This window comes from Pipistrellus hanaki, assembly GCF_964339955.1.
Source record: "Pipistrellus hanaki genome assembly, chromosome: 10".
Lineage (NCBI taxonomy): Eukaryota > Metazoa > Chordata > Mammalia > Chiroptera > Vespertilionidae > Pipistrellus > Pipistrellus hanaki.
This window is the reverse complement of record NC_140512.1, coordinates 4003913-4022600: the sequence shown is the minus strand read 5'-3', so window position 1 is coordinate 4022600 and position 18688 is coordinate 4003913. Positions and strand designations below refer to the sequence as shown.

The 18688-nt window shown below is 53.5% G+C and overlaps 1 protein-coding gene across 5 annotated transcripts in view; it reads left to right on the top strand.

Moving 5' to 3' along the window:
* The window catches only part of ELMO1 (engulfment and cell motility 1), a 345973-nt gene extending 328467 nt beyond the window's left edge, over positions 1 to 17506 (top strand). For all 5 annotated transcript variants that reach the window (XM_084896335.1, XM_084896336.1, XM_084896334.1 and 2 more), the window contains 6 exons: positions 4362 to 4525; positions 5630 to 5742; positions 7643 to 7750; positions 11128 to 11210; positions 13938 to 14015; positions 16120 to 17506. In XM_084896335.1, coding sequence (XP_084752461.1) covers positions 4362 to 4525; positions 5630 to 5742; positions 7643 to 7750; positions 11128 to 11210; positions 13938 to 14015; positions 16120 to 16320 — 747 coding nt within the window. In that variant the 3' untranslated portion in view covers positions 16321 to 17506. The remainder of the gene's footprint in view (positions 1 to 4361; positions 4526 to 5629; positions 5743 to 7642; positions 7751 to 11127; positions 11211 to 13937; positions 14016 to 16119) is intronic.
* The last annotated feature ends 1182 nt before the right edge of the window (positions 17507 to 18688 follow it).

Here is an 18688-nt window from a genome sequence, read left to right as displayed (position 1 = left end):
GTCTGTGGTGAGGCACAGGCTATACAAAGACCTTTCAAGTTCATTGATTTGCTGATGCCTCTGCAACATCGTCTGTCCGTGGGCTTTGCAAACAATGATAAAAGGTCTGGTATTTTCCAAAAAGGACAGAGTTAAGGACGGTGGGTGTGAGAGTCTTGGTTTACTAGCATATCACACATGTGGAGCATTAGCAGAGGTCTCATGCCATTAACTGTAGCTCTTGTAGAAGATGCTTTGCAAAGGAAGAGAAGAATGTTTGACCTAGATAACTGTCTGGTCTTCTTAAAACATCAGTGACATCTCTTGCTGGGGTCCTTTTCCTTGGCACAGCGAGCGACCATAGAGCTTCTCTGGGCCACAGCCAAGCAGAGCTGTGAATAAAGTAGATGACGCCAGTCTTGCTTCTAGCAAACCTCCTTTCTGTGCTGCACACTCACCACTGGCATCCCTTCCCCGGGATCCTCTCCACCTGCTCTGAGGAAACGGTCTCTTTTGTCTTCAAACTGAAGTATAGGAGATTGTGGGGAACTTAAAGGATTGCCCCACTTACGGATCCTTGCACATAGCAGCGATCAAAGCATAAAGCTAGAGGAAGGACGTTCTTACAGTGGATTTTAAGCACAGGCTATAAGTAGGAGCTGCCTGGGGGATTATCATCATTTCCATGCAGAGACAACCATGAGAATAGAACGATGGTTTTCTTAAGTTATTTCTCACTGCAGTGGCAGTGCTCTTTCTGCCCAGCTTCCTTCTAGTTCTCCTGAATCTGGGCAACCGCAGCCCCACGAGCTTGTGTCCTCTTGGCCTTTGTTGTATTTGTAGGAACTTCCTGTTGCAAGTGATAAGAATCCTGTTCAAACCACCCAATGCCAAGGGAACATATATAAAAGAGGGTTGGACCAATGTTGTGGGTGAATATGGCTTCACTGTTATGAACACTCCTACAAGCACGTCTGCCTTTCCTCAGGCTGATTCTCTTGACAGCCATCATTATCTCCTGCTGTCCCGCAGATTAGGGGACACCTAGTTCTCAGTTCCAGGGGAAAGAGCTTGACTCAGCTCCACCTCCAGCCCCTTCAGAAAAGCCCGAGGAAGGATGCTGATTGGTCAGTGATGGGACATGGTGGCTGGTGGGCGGTGGTCTGGTGATTGTCTTTTCTGTGACAGTCCCTAAGGGAACACATTCAGTAGGGGTCACCTGGCAATTTGAACTTCCATTTCCATCTGGAAATGTGGGAAGTGGAGGTTTCTTGAACGCTCTCCCCACTGTAACCTGGTTCTATTTAAAAATCACTCTTTTGTTTCTGGTATCCTAAACACTGGATCTTTACTTCCGTGATATGTCCCACCTCCCACCAGGAGGTCAGATGACATTGGGAGACGATCATCATGTCCTTGGCCCAACTCTGAGTTTTTCTGGACAGGAAAAGGGGCAGCGCCCAAAGTGCCCTGCACAGGAAATAGCCAAGGGTCATAGATCAGCCTGGAGTAGATAGCTCACCATATAAAGCGTATGATCTAAGATGGTCAGAATTTCAGACTTTGTGACGTGTCCCAAACTTAGCATTTTGCTTGAGTGAAAAAGAAAGAAACCGATTGGTGGGAGGTCAGCTGGAAGTGTTCTCATGTCCTTGTGCTGGGGACCTGACAAGCTGATTATGTAAATGGTTCCGGTTCACATGCAGCCCAGGTTCGACGTGGCTAATGTGTAGACGTGTCCAGATGATTCATCTGTTTCTACATCGTTGGACATTCATTCTTCCTGAGAAACCAGATGATGTGTTTTCCCCTCCCAAAGCCTCCCCACCTTCAGAGTGTGCCCATCAGTCTGTCTTGTCCATCACACCCTCTCTCCTGTAATGAGCTGTGCCCCTGTCTGACTCACTGGTTAGACCAGGAGTTCACAGAAGCAGGGGCCATACTCTAGTCACCTTTGAATTCCCAGTGGAGATGCACGACAAGGACTCAGTAATGTCTAGCAGGGGTCTTCAAACTACGGCTCGCGGGCCACATGCGGCCCGCAGAGGAGTCTGATCCGGCCCGCCAGGTTTTTTGGGCAGTGAGCACAATACAGTAGGAATTAGTAGTTCATATAGTCCGGCCCTCCAGCTCTCTGAGGGACCGTGATCTGGCCCCCACTTTAAAAAGTTTGAGGACCCCTGGACTCTATGGTATTGGAGTTTCTATCAATTCCGTTCAACTCATGTACCCTGTTGATCAGCTGTGTTGGCCTCAAGTTGTCTTCTGTAGCTTCCTGGGGTTTCTGCCATTAGGTTCATTCTGGGGATAAGATACCCCTCTCAGAAAGCCCCTGTGGAAATGCCTGTGGCCTTGTGGCCTTCTTTCTCACTATGGCCTCGGACTCCTAAAGACCATAAGGGCAGATGAGGGCTGATAGCACTGCAAAATTGTTTGGGTTTTTTAATTCTTTTATATACCTATGATTCATCTTTCCCTCAGTAGAGCCCTTTGCAGTTGACAAGGGATTCCTGGGAGTGGGGGGAGGGGAGAGGCATGTTAGCAATGGGTATGCAGATGGTGAAAGAGGGCAGATACCTGGCACCCCTGCGTTAGGGGTCACATGGGCCTGTGGGCATACTTTGGCCTGATGGGTAATAGGTTTTGGTGTCGCTGCTAAGGAAGATTCACTTTCCTGCTCTGCCTCCCAGTGCCCCTTACCCCCCTTCAGACCACTGGACGGCCGGTGCGTGAATAGGAGAGACATACCCTTAGAGAATAAAGCTAGCGGCCAGCTACCACTGCACCATTACAGAGGGGCGGTGCGAGGAGCTGTCAGTGTTGGGAGCGCGTGTGAGCTGCCGCTGTGTGCTGAGGGGGTGATGTTGCCATCGCCTAGCAGCCAGGCAGACCGGAAGTTCTGGTTTGCCACAGTATCCGCGTGCTGTGAATGGTCACCTCTGTGACCAGAAGACTTCATGCAGGTGGCACCTTTGTGGGACTGTCAGTGGCAGTGACAGGGTCATCATCATACATGAATTAGTGAATGAACAGTGAGCATCAGGGTGGGCTGGGGTCACATTTATAGTCATAGAGGGTAAGCACTATCCCAGGATGCTTCACGTGATGAAGTGTGTGCTGAGTCCACCATATTGGGCTGTTGGTGTCTTAGAATGCAGCTAGGTATGTGAGACCTTGGACAAGTCCTCAGCCTTTCTCCCCGTCGGTTTCTTTGCCTTTAAAATAGCGGAAATAACACCTCCTCTCACTGAGGCGGTGAGCAGCACCGTGCCTGGCACGGAACCTAGCACGCAGTGGGCCTGCACTTGGGATTCTCTCTTTGATGAAGTTATGCAGCCGCCCCCGGGCAGCAGGATGGTGGAGTATGGACCAGCCCGGGTCCGAATCCCAGTGCACCCACCTCCCAACCAGCTGTATGGTTTTGAACCAGTCACTTCATGTTTCTTTCGAAGCCTCCATTGGTTTATATGTTAATGCAATCATGATAATAACTAGCTCCTGGACCTTAGTGGATTTAAAGAGGGAATATTTATAAAGCACCTACCACCATATACGACGTATAGAAGTTCCCTTATCCACAGTAACAGTGGTTCTCAGCTGAAATGGAGAGTTTTTTTTAAAAAAAAAAAAAAAAAAAAAAAAAAAAAGCAGCCCATCACTGCAGACTCTGCCTGTGTGTCTGCTGGCCTTGCCCGCCGCGTGCCTCCTGAGGAAGGTGACTCCACGTGAACAGAGGCAGTGGGTAACTGGGCCATGGCCTCTGTGTGGGCCGGTCTCTCCTGAGGCACACACTACCAGGTGTGATTACCTCTCTTTCTGTTGAGACTTCTGGTAAGATATGACTATTCTAATATAATAGGTCTCAAAGAGGCATTTGTACGATCCAAACGCATCATTTGTCTGAACACTCAGGCCTTCACTGATGGGATCACATCTGGGAGGGGTGGGGTGGTGAGTATCTGTTCATACTCACTTGAGTTGATGCCATCTGAACTCCCAGCTCACTGTGTGTCCGCGACTTTCTCCTGGAGAAAAATAATGCGCGTGCAGACGTCTGGCTGTGGCGTGGGCCTCGTGCATTCTTGACCGTGCGCTGTGTAGAGTGTTGGTGCAGTAGCAGCCACATCGTGTCTGGGTCAGTGAAGTGCTCCTCCCACACCAAGCCTCTTCCCCCGGCTCCGGCCCATCTCCGCCCCGTGGCTCCAATGATACGGAAGAGAATGGGAGCTGTGCTCAGTGGGAGTTGATTCTGGAAAAGCGTGCTCACGGTGCGGCTGAGAGTGCATGCAAATGGGTGCACAGAGGCAGGGAGCAGTCAGCTGAGACTTTTCTGAGCGGACAAGATCAACCCCAGAGCATCATGGTCTTCCTTTAACCTCCAGGTAATGCAGGTGGTGAAGGAGCAGGTGATGAGAGCTCTTACAACCAAGCCTAGCTCCCTGGACCAGTTCAAGAGCAAACTGCAGAACCTGAGCTACACTGAGATCCTGAAAATCCGCCAGTCCGAGAGGATGAACCAGGAGGACTTCCAGTCTCGCCCGATTTTGTAAGTGACCCACCACCTCCACCTCCCCCAACCCCTCCACCTCCTCCAGGGCTCTGACGGGCCACTTCTAGGGTGAAAGTCTCTCACAGCCCGGCCAACTTTGTGGGAGGCCAATGAGAGATGTTCGGAAAGATCTCAGTTCAGCCGTGGAGTCGGAGCAGCCCCCTGGGCTGAGCTGGAGGTGGGCAGGTGCTGGTCGAAGGATCTAAAGCAGGAAGTGGCCTGGTGACGGGTGGGCCTCTGAGGATGTGTAGCTGAAACATTGGGCACCTTTCCTATTACTGGGAGCAAACTTGGTTGCCCATGAAGCTACATTCTTTGGAGGTGCCTTTGAGGGGCAGGATGGCTGCCCAGCCAGAGTGAGGCCGGGCTATTACAGCAATGTCACTCAAGCAGCGCGAGTGGGAGGGACGGGAGCCCCAGAGGTGCGATGCACCTCCTCCCTGCCGGTTGGCGCCGCTCACATTTCCCTTGTGACCGAGGCAGAGAGGCCGGGCCCCCTTCACAGTTCTGGGCATCCAAGCCCACCAGCTGCAGTCGCTTCGTGTCAGGGGCCTCCGTCTGTAAGATGTGCTGAAGCTTGGATGCAAAGGCTGTCGGGTTCCCATTTGCCAGTGACAGAAACGAAAGCAAAGCATGGTTCCGAGTTTGCCCAGACTCAGCGTTTGCTGTGGAATAGTCGTCAGGCCGTGGCCGATGTCCCTGTTGGGTCAGATCGCAAATGTCGTCCCTGAGACCGACTTGGGGCGAGGGGGGATGTGACCAGGGATTTATATGCCCAGCAAAGCTGCGCGCTTTTAGCAGAAGTTTATGTGTGTCTGTAAAACAAGAGGAGAAATTTCTCAGGACCCTGTGGTCTGGAAAACCATCGCTCAGGTGGCCAGTGCTTTGTGGATTCTGTAAATGCCAGAGGAGCCATAGTGTCACTGTAACAGATACACCTTCACACATGAGTCTCCAAAGCCCAGCTTGGGGGGCATTGGGATGTTCATGAAAAGATGCAGCTGCATCCCTTACCTCCACCTTCCTTACCCCCTCCTCCCCCAACCCCCGCCCACAGAGCCCTGCCCCCAGGCCCGCTGTGGAACGTGTGTGTTTTCACAGGGAGCTCAAGGAGAAGATCCAGCCAGAAATCTTGGAGCTGATCAAGCAGCAGCGCCTGAACCGCCTGGTGGAAGGGACCTGCTTCCGGAAACTCAACTCCAGGCGGAGGCAAGGTACGGTGCCTGGGGCTGCTTCACCCGGGACCTGCCCGGGGAGGCCCAGGGCGTGGGCTGGTTTAGGGGAGGCCGTGCAGCACTGATCTCGACAGGAATCACAGTCCCTGTGAGTTCTGATGCCCTGTGCACCCCAAGGAGAGCCTAAGTCCAGGATTCCAGAGGATCCGTGGAGCTGAAGAGCCTTCTGGGCCACGTAATGCCATGAGTTTGTTGTGGTTCATATGTTGATTGAAATGTTACCACGTGCCGGCTGTGGTGTAACTTACATTCATGAGTTCTATCCTCACAGTAACCCTATGAAGGAGCGCCAGGTCCCCTGAGGACCTGAGCCAGCCCCAAACTCGTCTCAGCCTGGATGCTGAGGACAGACCATAAACGGCCCTGCTCATGGAGCCGCCCTTGGCCAAGTTCATTAACATTCAGTGACAGAACAGTTTCTTTTTCTCCCCTTGGCGGAGCAGACACAGAGTATTCTCATCCTCGCGCAAGGTCTGTCGCACGTGACCGCAGGAATTAGGATCCTGGTGGGGATTAGCTCCATAAGGAGCCACGTGACTCCGAGAGCAGCTTTAATCAGCCCCAAGACCTGCTTCCCAGGCTTGTGTTTGAAACCAGCTTTTCCCTCTGATCCTTCAGAGAGATGGAGATGGAGATGAGACAGGGATAGAGATAGAGATAGAGACAGGGATGGGGGGGAAAGGGAGAGGGAGAGGGGGAGAGAGGGGGAGAGAGAGAGAGAGAGAGAGAGAGAGAGAGAGAGAGAGAGAGAGAGAGAGAGAGAGAGAGAGGTGGGCTTTCTCCATGTTTTAGTTTTGGAGTCTGGGGAATGAAGAGGTGGCTATTAAGGTACTGAATTCCCAGGTGACTGGGAGGCCTCTGTAGTGACTCCTGTTGTCCCTGTAAATGCTAGTAAGAGGCCTTTGGCAGAGTTCTCGCTGCTGCTTCTCGTTGCCTTCAGTGACACAGAGGGACTGAGGGACTGGTAACATCAGGCTGGGTTTTGAAAAGAACACACACATTTTTCTTACCATCAGAAGCTGCAAATCAAGTTGCCGCTGGCGGCTGCCGCTGACACTGTCCCCCACAAGTGGGTGCTGTGCTGGTCCAAGCTGGTGCCTCTGCCTTTCCCTAGAGCCGCCCTACCTTCCAGGCACACACACCCCATGGTTTTCCAGGCCACAGTCTTCCAGAGCGCAAGACCCAGCCATTACCCTGCGGCAGACCCTGGTGGAGGACCAGCACGTGATTCTCAGGAGTCAAAGCACCTCCAAGCCTTTCAGTCCCCTTGCCATCCATCCGTTCGACTTGCTCTCCGATGGGGGGCAGGCACCTCGCTAACAGCAGTGACGCACGGTGCTTTCTGCCCCCCCCCCCCCCCCCCACACACACACACACACACATCTTAGCGGTAGACAGAGAGGAGCTTTCAGAGGCAAGAGAAGGGCTGGGCTGCGGGTTAGGTCAAGAGCAGTGAGCCTCCGGCCAGAGGAAATCCATCAGCCGGACGGCAGCTATTGCTAAGGTCGAGCTCGACAGCTTCTGCATGTTCTTGGAACAAACATTGACGGCAGCTTTGCGAGGAAGGTGGTTGTCTTGCCTCCCAGAGCTGATAAATAGCCTCTTCTTTAGCGGTTTCTGAACGGAAGAAGCGTTGCCGCGGGGATCTGCTCTGTTCCTGCTTTTCCCTGCCGCGGGTCCCTGTCCTGCTTCTCAGCGGGGAACGGATGTTCCCACCGCCCTCCCACTCACCATCAGGAACTTAGGGTCCGTTCCTTCCCGACGCATCCAGATCGGGGGCCAGGCGTGTCCTCCAGGCGGTGCTGTCGGGAGATGGGGTTTTGTCGGGGCTGTGGTGAACCCGGCCCCTTACCTGTGCCTCTTTGTGTCTCCTCCTCAGACAAGTTCTGGTATTGCCGGCTGTCCCCCAACCACAAGGTCCTGCACTACGGAGACCTGGAGGAGAGCCCCCAGGGGGAGGTGCCCCACGACTCCCTGCAGGACAAGTGTAAGTGCCCTCCGAGGGCGGCTGGGGCGGGTGCTTGCTTGTTTCCTGGTCACTAAACACCGTGCAGAAAAGCTGGCCATCCACCCACACACCCACCGTGGAACCAGTCAGGTCTTCCATCGCTGTCCAGTGCCATCGCTCAGGCCTGGGACGTGGCCCTGCCTTGAGACCAAGGGGGATATTGCCTCCTGCCCCTGACGTTAATCAGTGCTGGATACTGAGGTACCGATGCAGCCAAGTGTCACAGAATCCTCTTCCTCCAGAGCGTGGTGAGGATGGGGAGACTCCGTGGCTGTCTCCATCTCCAAAGGGTTAGGAAATCAGATGCTTGTAACATGTTTGTTTTGTTCGACAGGCAATAGGGCCCTTAAAAACCCCTGTCTCCCTCCATCCCCTCGCCCCACACCCCCCACCAGGCTGACAGGCCTCATCACCCCACGAACACTAGGCTGCATTGCTGCTCAGCCCCCGGCCCTCCGTGCCTCCCTGTGAGGGAATCTAGGCCATCGGTCTGCACGCCCACATCAAAGGGGCCGGAGGAGGAGGAGGAGGCGCCCCACACGCACAGGCGATGAAGCTGGTTATAGGAGAGAGAGGAGCGGCTGAGACAGCAAAGCCAAGTGGCCGGGGGTCCCTGATGCACAGTGAAAACTACCATCCCCGGTCTACAGACAGAATGAACTTTGATTATTGATCCTGAAAACAGCTCCAAATAACACTTCTTGGGGGCTTACTATTTGGCAGGCACGGTGCTGAGAACTTTATGTAAATGGCCCTCCTGACAAGCAGAGGAGGGAGACCCCATTGCCCGTGTGTTACAGATAAGGAAACGGGGCACAGGAAAATTAGGGGGCCTGTTCAGGTCACACGGCTAATAAAAGGCAGACAAAGATCTGAGTGCCATCATCCAACACCCTGGCCCAGCCGATGCCCACCTTTCTGATGCCTGGATTACAAGCCTCGGTGACTGCGGCTCCAGCATCAGCCCAACCCCCTGAGATGGGTGATGTCATGGTTCACATTGCCGGCGAGGACGCTCAGGTCCCAGACATCAGCCCAAAGTGGGAGCCATGGGGTGTCTAGATTTCACACCCAGGCTCTGCGAGTCCACAGGCATAGCCTTTCTACCACTCCATGCTGCCGCTTAGAGCTTAGAGACCAGGTCCTTTACCGGCTGCACTGGGCCCAGCCAGTCCGTCCTCCTCCGTGTCCACCGCAAAGCTGTGTCCACCAAGTGCTCAGCTCACCAGCTATTTCCTTGGTGATTTCTGCCTCCACCGGCGCCCCGTGGGGAACACTAACCCTGTTTTTAACTTGGTGGCCATATTTACTTGTGCAATGGTGCTTTTGTTTAAAGTCACCATTGAAGTTCCTCCTAACGGTGTTAGCACTCACAGCGTTTGCTGAACACATCTGAAGTGATGACACATCAGGGCTGTTCTCGGTGTGAGGGGGTGCTGACACCTTCTAAACATGGGGAGAAGTCATGGCCCACCAAGGGAGCATGGAGGGGAAGCGAGGGCAATCGTCCCAGCTCTGATCCCCACCGGCTATGTGACTTCACATCTTTATTTCCTAGCCGTAGGTCTCCATCCTCCCCTCTCTGCAATGGGGGTGTTGAATTAGATCATCTCAATCCAGCCCAAAGTGAAGAGAGCATAGAAGCCAATGCCCCAAGGATTTAGAGTTGAGGGTAGGGTGCCAGTAGCGACCATCCTGTCCTCATATCTCTTGGCTCCACTTCTCTTGGTAGCCCCCCCCCCAAAAAAAAAAAAAAGAACCTCATAGAAACTCTTGCCTGGCTCTGACCTCATCCAGAGCCCTCTGCTGCCCTCTTAGAGTGCAGGTGCCCGAGCCGTGACCTGTTCTGCTCATGGCAATAGCGGGCCTAATTCTCCAGTGCCTCAGAGACACCGAGGCAGAGAACAAGCTTTAAAAGCCAGGGGTCTTTTTACAATTAGCGTTTTCCTCTCGGCCGTAATCCTGTCACAGGCAGCGTGTCTCCTCGACAGGGACAGGGCCTGTAGGAAGCAGGAAGTCTGTCCTGCCACGAGCAAGGAGGGAGCGTGCCTTCCTCCCTGAGCCTTCTCCTGAGACCCTAAGGCTGCTCCCACAGCCTTCGAGGGCATCCTGTCCCCATCCGCATGGTGGGTTCTCAAAGCCACGGGCAGCTTACTACTTATAGATTGGAGACTCTCTAGCTCACTGGCCACGTTGCAGATTATGCAACAAGAGACTTTCCAGTCTGAGGTGCCCATGACTCATGTGCCATCTGACGTTCGAGAAGGTTTTCTGAATCGGTGTGTTCTTTGTGTCCAATCCACGATATTCTATCGTCTCTAAGTATGACCCTCACAACTCAATTCCCCAGTAAAAGCATGTGAACTTTAATTGTGAAATTTCTCATCATCTTCTCCATTAAGGGAATGATTACTAAGGAAATTACTGGTTGATTACTTAGGAATTCAGTACTTAAAGCGTCCTCAGATTCAAAGTAAGACATCTCTTATGGGACAAAAGGTTAGCAATTGGAAAGGGACAAGTGACTTTGAATTTTTTTAAGGTTCCAAACCTCTCTCTCCCCCTCCCTCACTCCTTCCTACTTCCTCCCTCCCTCCCCCCCTCCTTTAACAGAACAAACGTTTTAGAGGCAATCATCTCTCCATCTTTTTTTTATCTCCTTCCGAGTCCTGAGTAAGACATGAGATAGCATCTTTTCATCTAACTGTGAAAGAAATGCCAGCTACCATTTCCCTATCAGAAAAGAACATCCCCTTCCTTGCAGTTGAGTGTCATTGTCTGGGAAACAGGGATAATGGACCCTGCCTTGAAGAACTGTTGTGGGAAGGATGAGCTGGGGACAGGGAGAATGACAGTGAGGGCCCAGGACTATTCAGTCAAATAAATGTTTTATGAGAGGGCTGCTTTTCCTCATACCCCAAACTCAGAGACTAAATAGAAGCAGAAACTTCAGCAAGAAACCCTGACATCCTCGAAGCACTTGGCCTTGCTTTTGGCATTCAGTGTCTTCCACGATGCCAGTAGTAGCACCACTATTGCTGTTGGCACCACTGCTTCCTCTAATCCTGTCACTGTCACATGACTGCGGTGGGATTTTTTTAGGTATTTGTCTTGATGAACTAAATTCTGCTTATTTTTCTCCCCAGGATGCTTTTTGCCAGACTATAAGGACATATATCAGTTTCCAAGCCCTGGGCACTGCCTGACTTCTCTTCCTCTTCGCTCCCCTTCTTCCTCCTTGCTGTGGTCCCTGGGACGGCCGCTGGGCTGGCAGGCGCCGTGCTCAGTCCTGCTTCTCTGCTGGCACCTCTGCTTTTACACGGTGGCGTCACTCTCATTTCTTTTATGAATTGCAGTGCCGGTGGCAGACATCAAAGCGGTGGTGACAGGGAAGGACTGCCCTCATATGAAAGAGAAAGGTGCCCTTAAACAAAACAAGGTATGGCTTCCACATTATTGCATGTAGTTCTATCTGAGCAATGCACCAGCCGTGGGCCCAGCCTTTGTTCTTTATCTGCAGTGCGCATGTGCCTGCATGCCTGCATGCGTCTCTGTGTGTGTGTGTGTGTGTGTGTGTGTGTGTCTGTGTGTGTGTCTCTGTGTGTGTGTGTGTGTGGTTGCGGTTGGGCACCTTCCTCCTTTCCTGATTTCTTTTACATATATAGCTTATTTCCTTTCCCACCAATCGTGTTAAATCTGTTCTCTCCCTCCCTGTGTGCAGCCCTAGGACTTGTCCTCTCACTATTGTCCCTGGCTTCTGTCCAGCCTTGTCTGCTCACACACACCCCGCCCCCTCTTCCCTGGGCCTCTTCTAACCTCCCATTGATATTTATATTATCCCCTTACCCAACTCCACTCCCCAATCTCTTCCATTTTCTCCTGCTGTTATCACCTCAGTAGCCGTGCTGGGGTCTCAGGGAAGCCTGGGGAAGGCAGAGACCAAACGACTTAGAAAATTGTAGGAAATGTTTGAGGCCTGACCTCCTGCCGGATGGTGGAGTGCTGTGAAGTAGGCCAAACCCAGCTTTAAGCACACACATTACCCAGAGCTGGATGTCGCTTCAGTCCCGTTCACATTACAACAGTTTCCACCCGCCCTCCGAGTTGACCAGCTGACTGTTCACCAGGACAGCTCACAGTGGTGCCAGAGAGTATGCCAGGGGCATTATCTGGAAAGATGCAAGATTTCCTTTGCCCCAGTTTGGAGGTATTTGATCTTGGAGGGGCCACAAGGAAGGCAATTCTTTGTTTATACCTCTTGGCATCTTGTGATCTATAGTGCCCTCCGTGAATGAAATCACCCAGATCCATCAGGGTGCTCCCACCACCTTGGTTCCAAAATTATCATATAGGTCAATATGTTGCTCTTCAATTGTTCACGTTTGGTATCTATGTGGACTATAAACATGATACGCATTTTACTTATCAGTCAGGATTGAAGTGAATAATCCCTGCTCTGTAATGTCTAACACGAAAAGACAATGGGGAATCCCTGTCTACATTGGATGACACAATCTATGATTGAGGAAAAACAAAAGCACACACACACACACACACACACACACACACACACCCCAAGTTCACCAAGTTCTATCCTCAAGGTCACAAACAGTGTTAAAGTGATTGCTGGCCAAAGTGGCCAAAGAGGCGAGTTACCCCCCGCAAAAAAAATACACAGCCAACAATGTGTACTGAAAATACCTTGTGTACATCCCTGCTCTTGTGTCCATTCAGTCCATTATTTGGCCCTGGAAGATGACAGCCCCAAAACCAAGGCGCCATCATGCCCAGAATTCCTCTGAGCATCCCCTGACCCAACGTGCCTCGTCCCTGGTTCCAGGGCCGGCGGGTAGAGCGCAAGGTCAGAGGCCCTGGGCAAGGGGGGTCTTCAGGTCCCCAGAACCCACCCTCCTGGCCTCCCGCCGCACGGTGAGGGGCCTGGCGAACCAGGGGGACAAAGGATGGCCACGAGCTGCTCCTGGACGTCAGTTCTCACTGAGTTAAATTCACTGAATTAAATTCTCAGGCGGGAGCTCAGATGGCTGAGTGCCGCAGGGTGTGACAAGGAGCCCCTGAGGGGGACACTGCCCCGGATCCATGACAGCGTACCCCCACCTCCTGGCGCCTCTCTCCCTCCAGAAGGTCTGGACAGGTGGCAGCTCCTGGAGTGTTAGCCCGAGAGGTGCCATTGCTCCCCGCCCTGCAGCCGCCCTGCGCCACATGCGGAAGCGCTGACCTCCACTGACAGCTCAATGACAGCAAGCCAGAGCCATCAATAAAACTCATTATAAGTGATAGCAGCCTCTGAGACAGGCATGGGCTCGGAGAATTAATTCCTCCCTCAGCCTCCCTCCCAGGAAGCTTCGGAGAAATTAGAGCGGGGACTGGCATGCTCCCGGATTTCACGTTTCCTGATGTTTGTCAGGGATCTGGGTCATGGCAGCGCCCCTCATGCACGTCCTCACGGGGGCATGCCTCGGGAGGGCCAAGACCCACGTCTACAGCCCCCGTCAGTGACTGCTTCTCTTGTAAGGCTGCACCCCGCCTCTGTGCAGACCAGAAGGATGCTCACTGCGCTCAGTATCGTACAGTGCAGACAACGTGAGAAGTGCATGTTAACATCCACATCAGACGGGACACCAGTGTCTCTCCCCAGGCCACTCAGACACAGTGAAATTACACTGTCCTTGGCCCTTTGTGTCTGGCTCCTCCTGTCTGCACTCAGTAGACACTCACCAATGAATGGACCCAGCTCTTCTGACATTGGGCCCAGGCTCCCGTTGGCTGCTATGGCATAAAGCTTAGGGTTGGGTAGCCTTTGCTCTGCAATAGTTCAAAGATCAAGGGTAGACATGGTCCCTAAAGATAACAGTTCACCCAAAGCGTCATTCCCTACCGTGTTTTAGGACGTAACACCCCATGAGCACCCGTCCGGTTGAGGTGCTCACAGGGAGAGCGGCCCTTCGTGCTGCAGACGAGGAGGGGTTACAGGTTTGGGTTTACACCCGGGAAGAGCGATGCTGAAGAGAGAGCCACCGCTGTGGGTGGCACGGCCCTGAGCACTCATCGGGCCGCCACTTCTCAGGACACAGCGGGAGCCCTGCTCCTGTCCCGTCTGCAAAGCGAATGTGCCCTCCCCTGAACGGTGTTTCTCCGTCTCTCGCAGGAGGTGCTTGAACTCGCTTTCTCCATCCTGTACGATTCCAACTGCCAACTGAACTTCATCGCTCCTGACAAGCATGAGGTGAGGATGCCACACTTTCTCCAGAAAAACAAGCAGGAGGGAAATGGGGGAGAAAGAAATTTCATAAAAAAAAGAAGAAGAAGCACAATCACGAGCAAAGGAGCATCTTGTAGACTCTGGATAGAAGGGAAATCTCCGGAAAACCTGCTGGGTTCTCCCTAGCTCAGTTGGAGTCCATGGAAAGCAGAAGAGTCTGCAGATGCCGCAGGCTCTGCCAGGGCCTCGCTGGGACCCCAGGAGAGGACCGCTGGGAGTTACATGGAATACTTCCTTTTGGTCAGGGTTTTCCCAAGACAAACCTGTCTGTATTCTGTAAAATACTATATACACCCTGCCCGGCCAGCTGGGCTCAGTCCGTGACCCATGAACCAGGAGGTCACGGTTTGATTCCCAGCCAGGGCACATGCGGGTTCAGTCCCCAGTGTGGGGTGGGCAGGAGACAGCCAATCGATGATTCTCTCTCATCATTGAGGTTTCTATTTCTCCCTCTCCCTTCCTCTCCGAAATTAACAGAAATATATATATATATATATATATATATATATATATATATATATATATATATATATATACTACTATATGCACCCAAAACTAACATAAAATAATATTGAAAAATAAAATTTAGAAACACAGTTGATAAGGGAGGTTTTCTTTAAGTTCTTTGAGAGGTTTAGGGCTGTCTCCACTGCTGGGATGTATTTCTGAGATGCTTTTGTTCCTTTCTGACATCCTGTTATATGTGTGATTTGTTTCTCTTCTTGAGGCACGCTGTCAGCTATATTTGAAATATTTAGCATGAAGCTAGGAAGAGAAAGTACAGCGATGGTTGATTTAACTTCTTCTCTTGTAAGCTCGAACCAGCCTCATGCTGGAGACTTATTTTTAGAGGCACCATTCAGATTTGTTGGGCGTGGGGCCGCATAAGCAGCTCAGAAGGGAAGGACGCGTCCGTAAAAGCCCGCTGTGTCCCCGGGCCCTCCAGGAGCCCCGCTCCTTTGGACGTTATTCAGAAGCCGCTTCCACTGTTTGAAGCTTTGGAATAAAAATGTACATCCCAGAGCGAGAGGAGAGATTAGATGCAAATCCCGCATTTAGACTGGTGCCTGCGTTTCATTCTGGGCTGCTTGACATTTCGTGTGCAGAAGGCTCTGGCTTTGTCCCCGTGGTCCTGGAAATAGGCCTGCGTCCCACTGCTTCCCTCCTGAGGTGAGGCTGTGGTTGTGAGCGACCGCCGCGTCCCCGCGGGGACCTGGAATAGGGGCCGGGGTGCCCTGTACCCGGGGGAGGCTTCCCCTGAGCCCTCATTCCCGCCGCCCAGGCTGGGCCGCCGGGTCCGGTGTGTCTGCCCGTGCTGTCTGCTCCCTCGTTTGCGTGGCACCCTCACGCCGTAAGGTAGAAACAGTGGTCACGGTCACCGCACCCTCTTACCAGGGAGGAGAGCCGCTTCCCCAGGGAGCGCCTCGACAGCAGGAAAGACCTGGTCGTTGTAAATCCTTGTGCTTTCGCCTTCCTCTCACTTGACTCTCATCTAACATCCCAAAGCGCAAGCCACTAGTGTCCCCATTCGTGAAGGAGGGAAACGAGGCGCAGAGGTTAAGACACGTGTCCCTGGTCAAACAGGAAGGAAGCGATGAGCTGGTATTGGAGCCGGGGGGGTGGCTCCTGCTCTGGGTGGCTGGGCAGAGAGAGAGAAAGAGGGTCAGGGTCTGTGCATTCGCTCCCAGAGCTTGTCACCGCGGTTGGCCATTCCCATTGCTTTCCGGAGGCCCCTGGGGGCTAGGTACCATCCACGAGACTCCTCACAGGCTGGGCCACGAGGTTGTGTGCGGGCCACCCGCAGTTGCTTCTGAACTCCACCCCTGTTCCTTGGTAGTCACCCTGGCACACTAGTCCTGTCCAGTTTGACGTGTTTCAGTACCTTTGTACGCAGTCAGAGATGGAGGCGGAAGTGCCAGCTGTCTGCAGCTTTGTGCGTGTCTTAGAGTGACGCAGGCCGAGCACTGAGCACAAGGCCTAGGCCTAGTGGTGGAGTAGCCAGTGTCCGCTATTGCTGCTGCCCTCGGGCGTCTTCAGTGCTTGTCATTGTCCCCTCCTCTCCCGCCAGTACTGCATCTGGACGGACGGGCTGAACGCCCTGCTGGGGAAGGACATGCTGAGCGACCTGACGCGGAACGACCTGGACACGCTGCTCAGCATGGAGATCAAGCTCCGCCTGCTGGACCTGGAGAACATTCAGATCCCCGACGCGCCCCCGCCCATCCCCAAGGAGCCCAGCAACTATGACTTTGTCTACGACTGCAACTGAGGCGCCGGCCCAGCCCCCGCCCCACAGCGGGAAACGCGGCCAGCAGGAGAGGAGAGGGAGCTCGGGCCACGCCGTGGGATCCGTGTGGCAAAGGGAAGTGTGGCCCGCACTTCCTCCGGCCTCGCCTTCAGTCCCGCCGTCTTCCTGCCCCCACCTGGCATCTAGCTCAGCGCCCTGATTGTGTTTCTAGACGCCGTTGCTTTAGGTCACCTCCCGCTGCTGCAGCCTCTGGTGGGACCAGAGCAAGCCCGCCACCAGTAAGAGAGCCAAAGGCCCTCCATCCTCACCCCAGCAGGCATGCCCTCCCCTCCTGGCGTCTGAGGGCCAGCGGCTCCTGACTGCCCCCAGCCAGCCCGCCAGACCTAGGCGGGGGCCCACGCAAGGCTTGTGTCTTGAAGAAACAGTCCAACTACTTGAGAAGACCCACACCGCCTCCTCATCCCCTTCTCCAGAGTGCGCTCACACCGCCCACGCTGTATGAACTGAGATCCGCTTTCACATCCGCTCCCTCCCCCATCCCGGCCTTTGCCTTGTCCTGTTCCTCTTTGGTCCCAAGAGCAGCAGCCGCCGCCTCATCCTAGTTCCCACCGGCCTTGGGTCCCCAGACACAGTCCCCAGGTCCCAGGCCCACGCCACGTCTGCACTGTGACCTTGACCAGCCTCCTCTCCTCACCAGCTAGTCTTGGGTCTCCTCCCCCTGCCCCAGCCGCACCTGCCTTCTCCGTGTCCACATGCCCTCCTGGCCCCTTAGCTGAAAGCACAAAAGGTGAAGTCAGTTGTCATGCTCCATCTCCAACAGCGACGCCCCACAGGCCTCTGCGACAGACGGCTCCTGCTTGCGTGTCTGGTGTCACCTTCTCCTGGGGCGGCGCGGTCGGGCCCTGCTGCCACAGGGGTTCCACGAGATGGTCACGGTGTCGGACATCACGTTTACATCACTGTAGCTATTACAGGTGTTGACAGTTTGCAAGGGTTTGGGTCGGCTGGTTGTTACTTTTGTTTTGTTTTGCTTTGTTTTTGTACAAAAGAGTCTAACATTTTTTTGCCAAACAGATATATATTTAATGAAAAGAAGAGATACATAAATGTGTGTACTTTCCAGCCTTTTTAATTATTTTCATCCTGAACATCTTCCTGAGAATAACATTCCCTGAAACACGCTGTGGAATAAAATTAATGGTGATGAGTTGGGGAGCTGGTGTGTTGATGTGGTGACGTGTGTTCTTGCTGTTCAATTGTCAGGGTCGCCCGGGAGCCCGTCAGAAATGCAGCCCCTGCGGCTCCACCCCAGACCCCAGAATCGGGGGTTCGTGTGCATATTCACTCTGAGGAGCACTGGCTCAGGGGCCTTGGGAGCTTTGCTCAGTCAATGTAGGGCCTAAGCGTCAGTAAAGGGTGTTCCTTCTACGAGGACCATCTCAGCTCAGGAGAACGCCAGACCCGCTGTGTGGAAATGTGACTGTTCATTCGACCCTGTGGCCTCCTGCCCGTGGCACTCTCTTACCCCACCTTCCCCTGTGGTCGTGCTGGACATTGAACAGCTGGGCCAGACCCTGGGTGTTACCTGGAAACCCAGGATCAGGGGTCCAGCCTGCAGGAGAAGAGCTAAACCTGGAAACTGAGTCAGCATGCAGGAGTCAGGCGCCACCCGCAGGCACGCGGGAGCAAGGTGGGAGGTGAGGGGAATGGTGGGAAATCTCTGTAACTGGCTTGTATTGGGGTCCCTGTGTGGTCCTGGCTGCCACTGCCTGACCACCTGGTGGCGGGCAGGCAGCTCAATGTCCCCGTTCATAACACCATTTCCCTCTCCAGGATGCTGCTCGTCTTACCCATTCCACAGGTGAGAAGTTCAAAGCTCAGAGCATTCAGGTGGCTCTCCAAGATCACCCCGTAAGGAAGGACGGGATCTGGGCCTGAGGAGACCTTTCTCTGACTCCCTGGCCAATACTGACCCAGAGGATCATCTCAATTCGGGGGAGCAGCCATCACATGTTGCTAGTGGATTCCATCATCTCTAAAAACATCCTTCTCTGTGAGCCCTGTGGCTGTGCCCTGTAGCCAGCCTTCTCCGGTCCTTAATCCCTGCCCTGGCCCTGCCCATGTTCCCCTGCTGGGCCTCACACCTGAGCCAGTCCCCTCGGCTGGACTGTCTCAGTTCTAACTTTTCCTCCCAGATCCTTAAGGCCTCCTCCTGGTCAGCAGGTCTAAGAGAACTCTGCCCTCAGAGTGCCCTGCAAGCCTGATCTACCGGGAGTCCTCCAGCCTCTCATGGTCTGTCTGGCCTGTATATTTGCTCTTCGTTAACGTCTGTGGCTACTCATTTGGGGGGTCATTGTGGTCTTCAAAAGCTGCTAGGATGGCCCCTAGA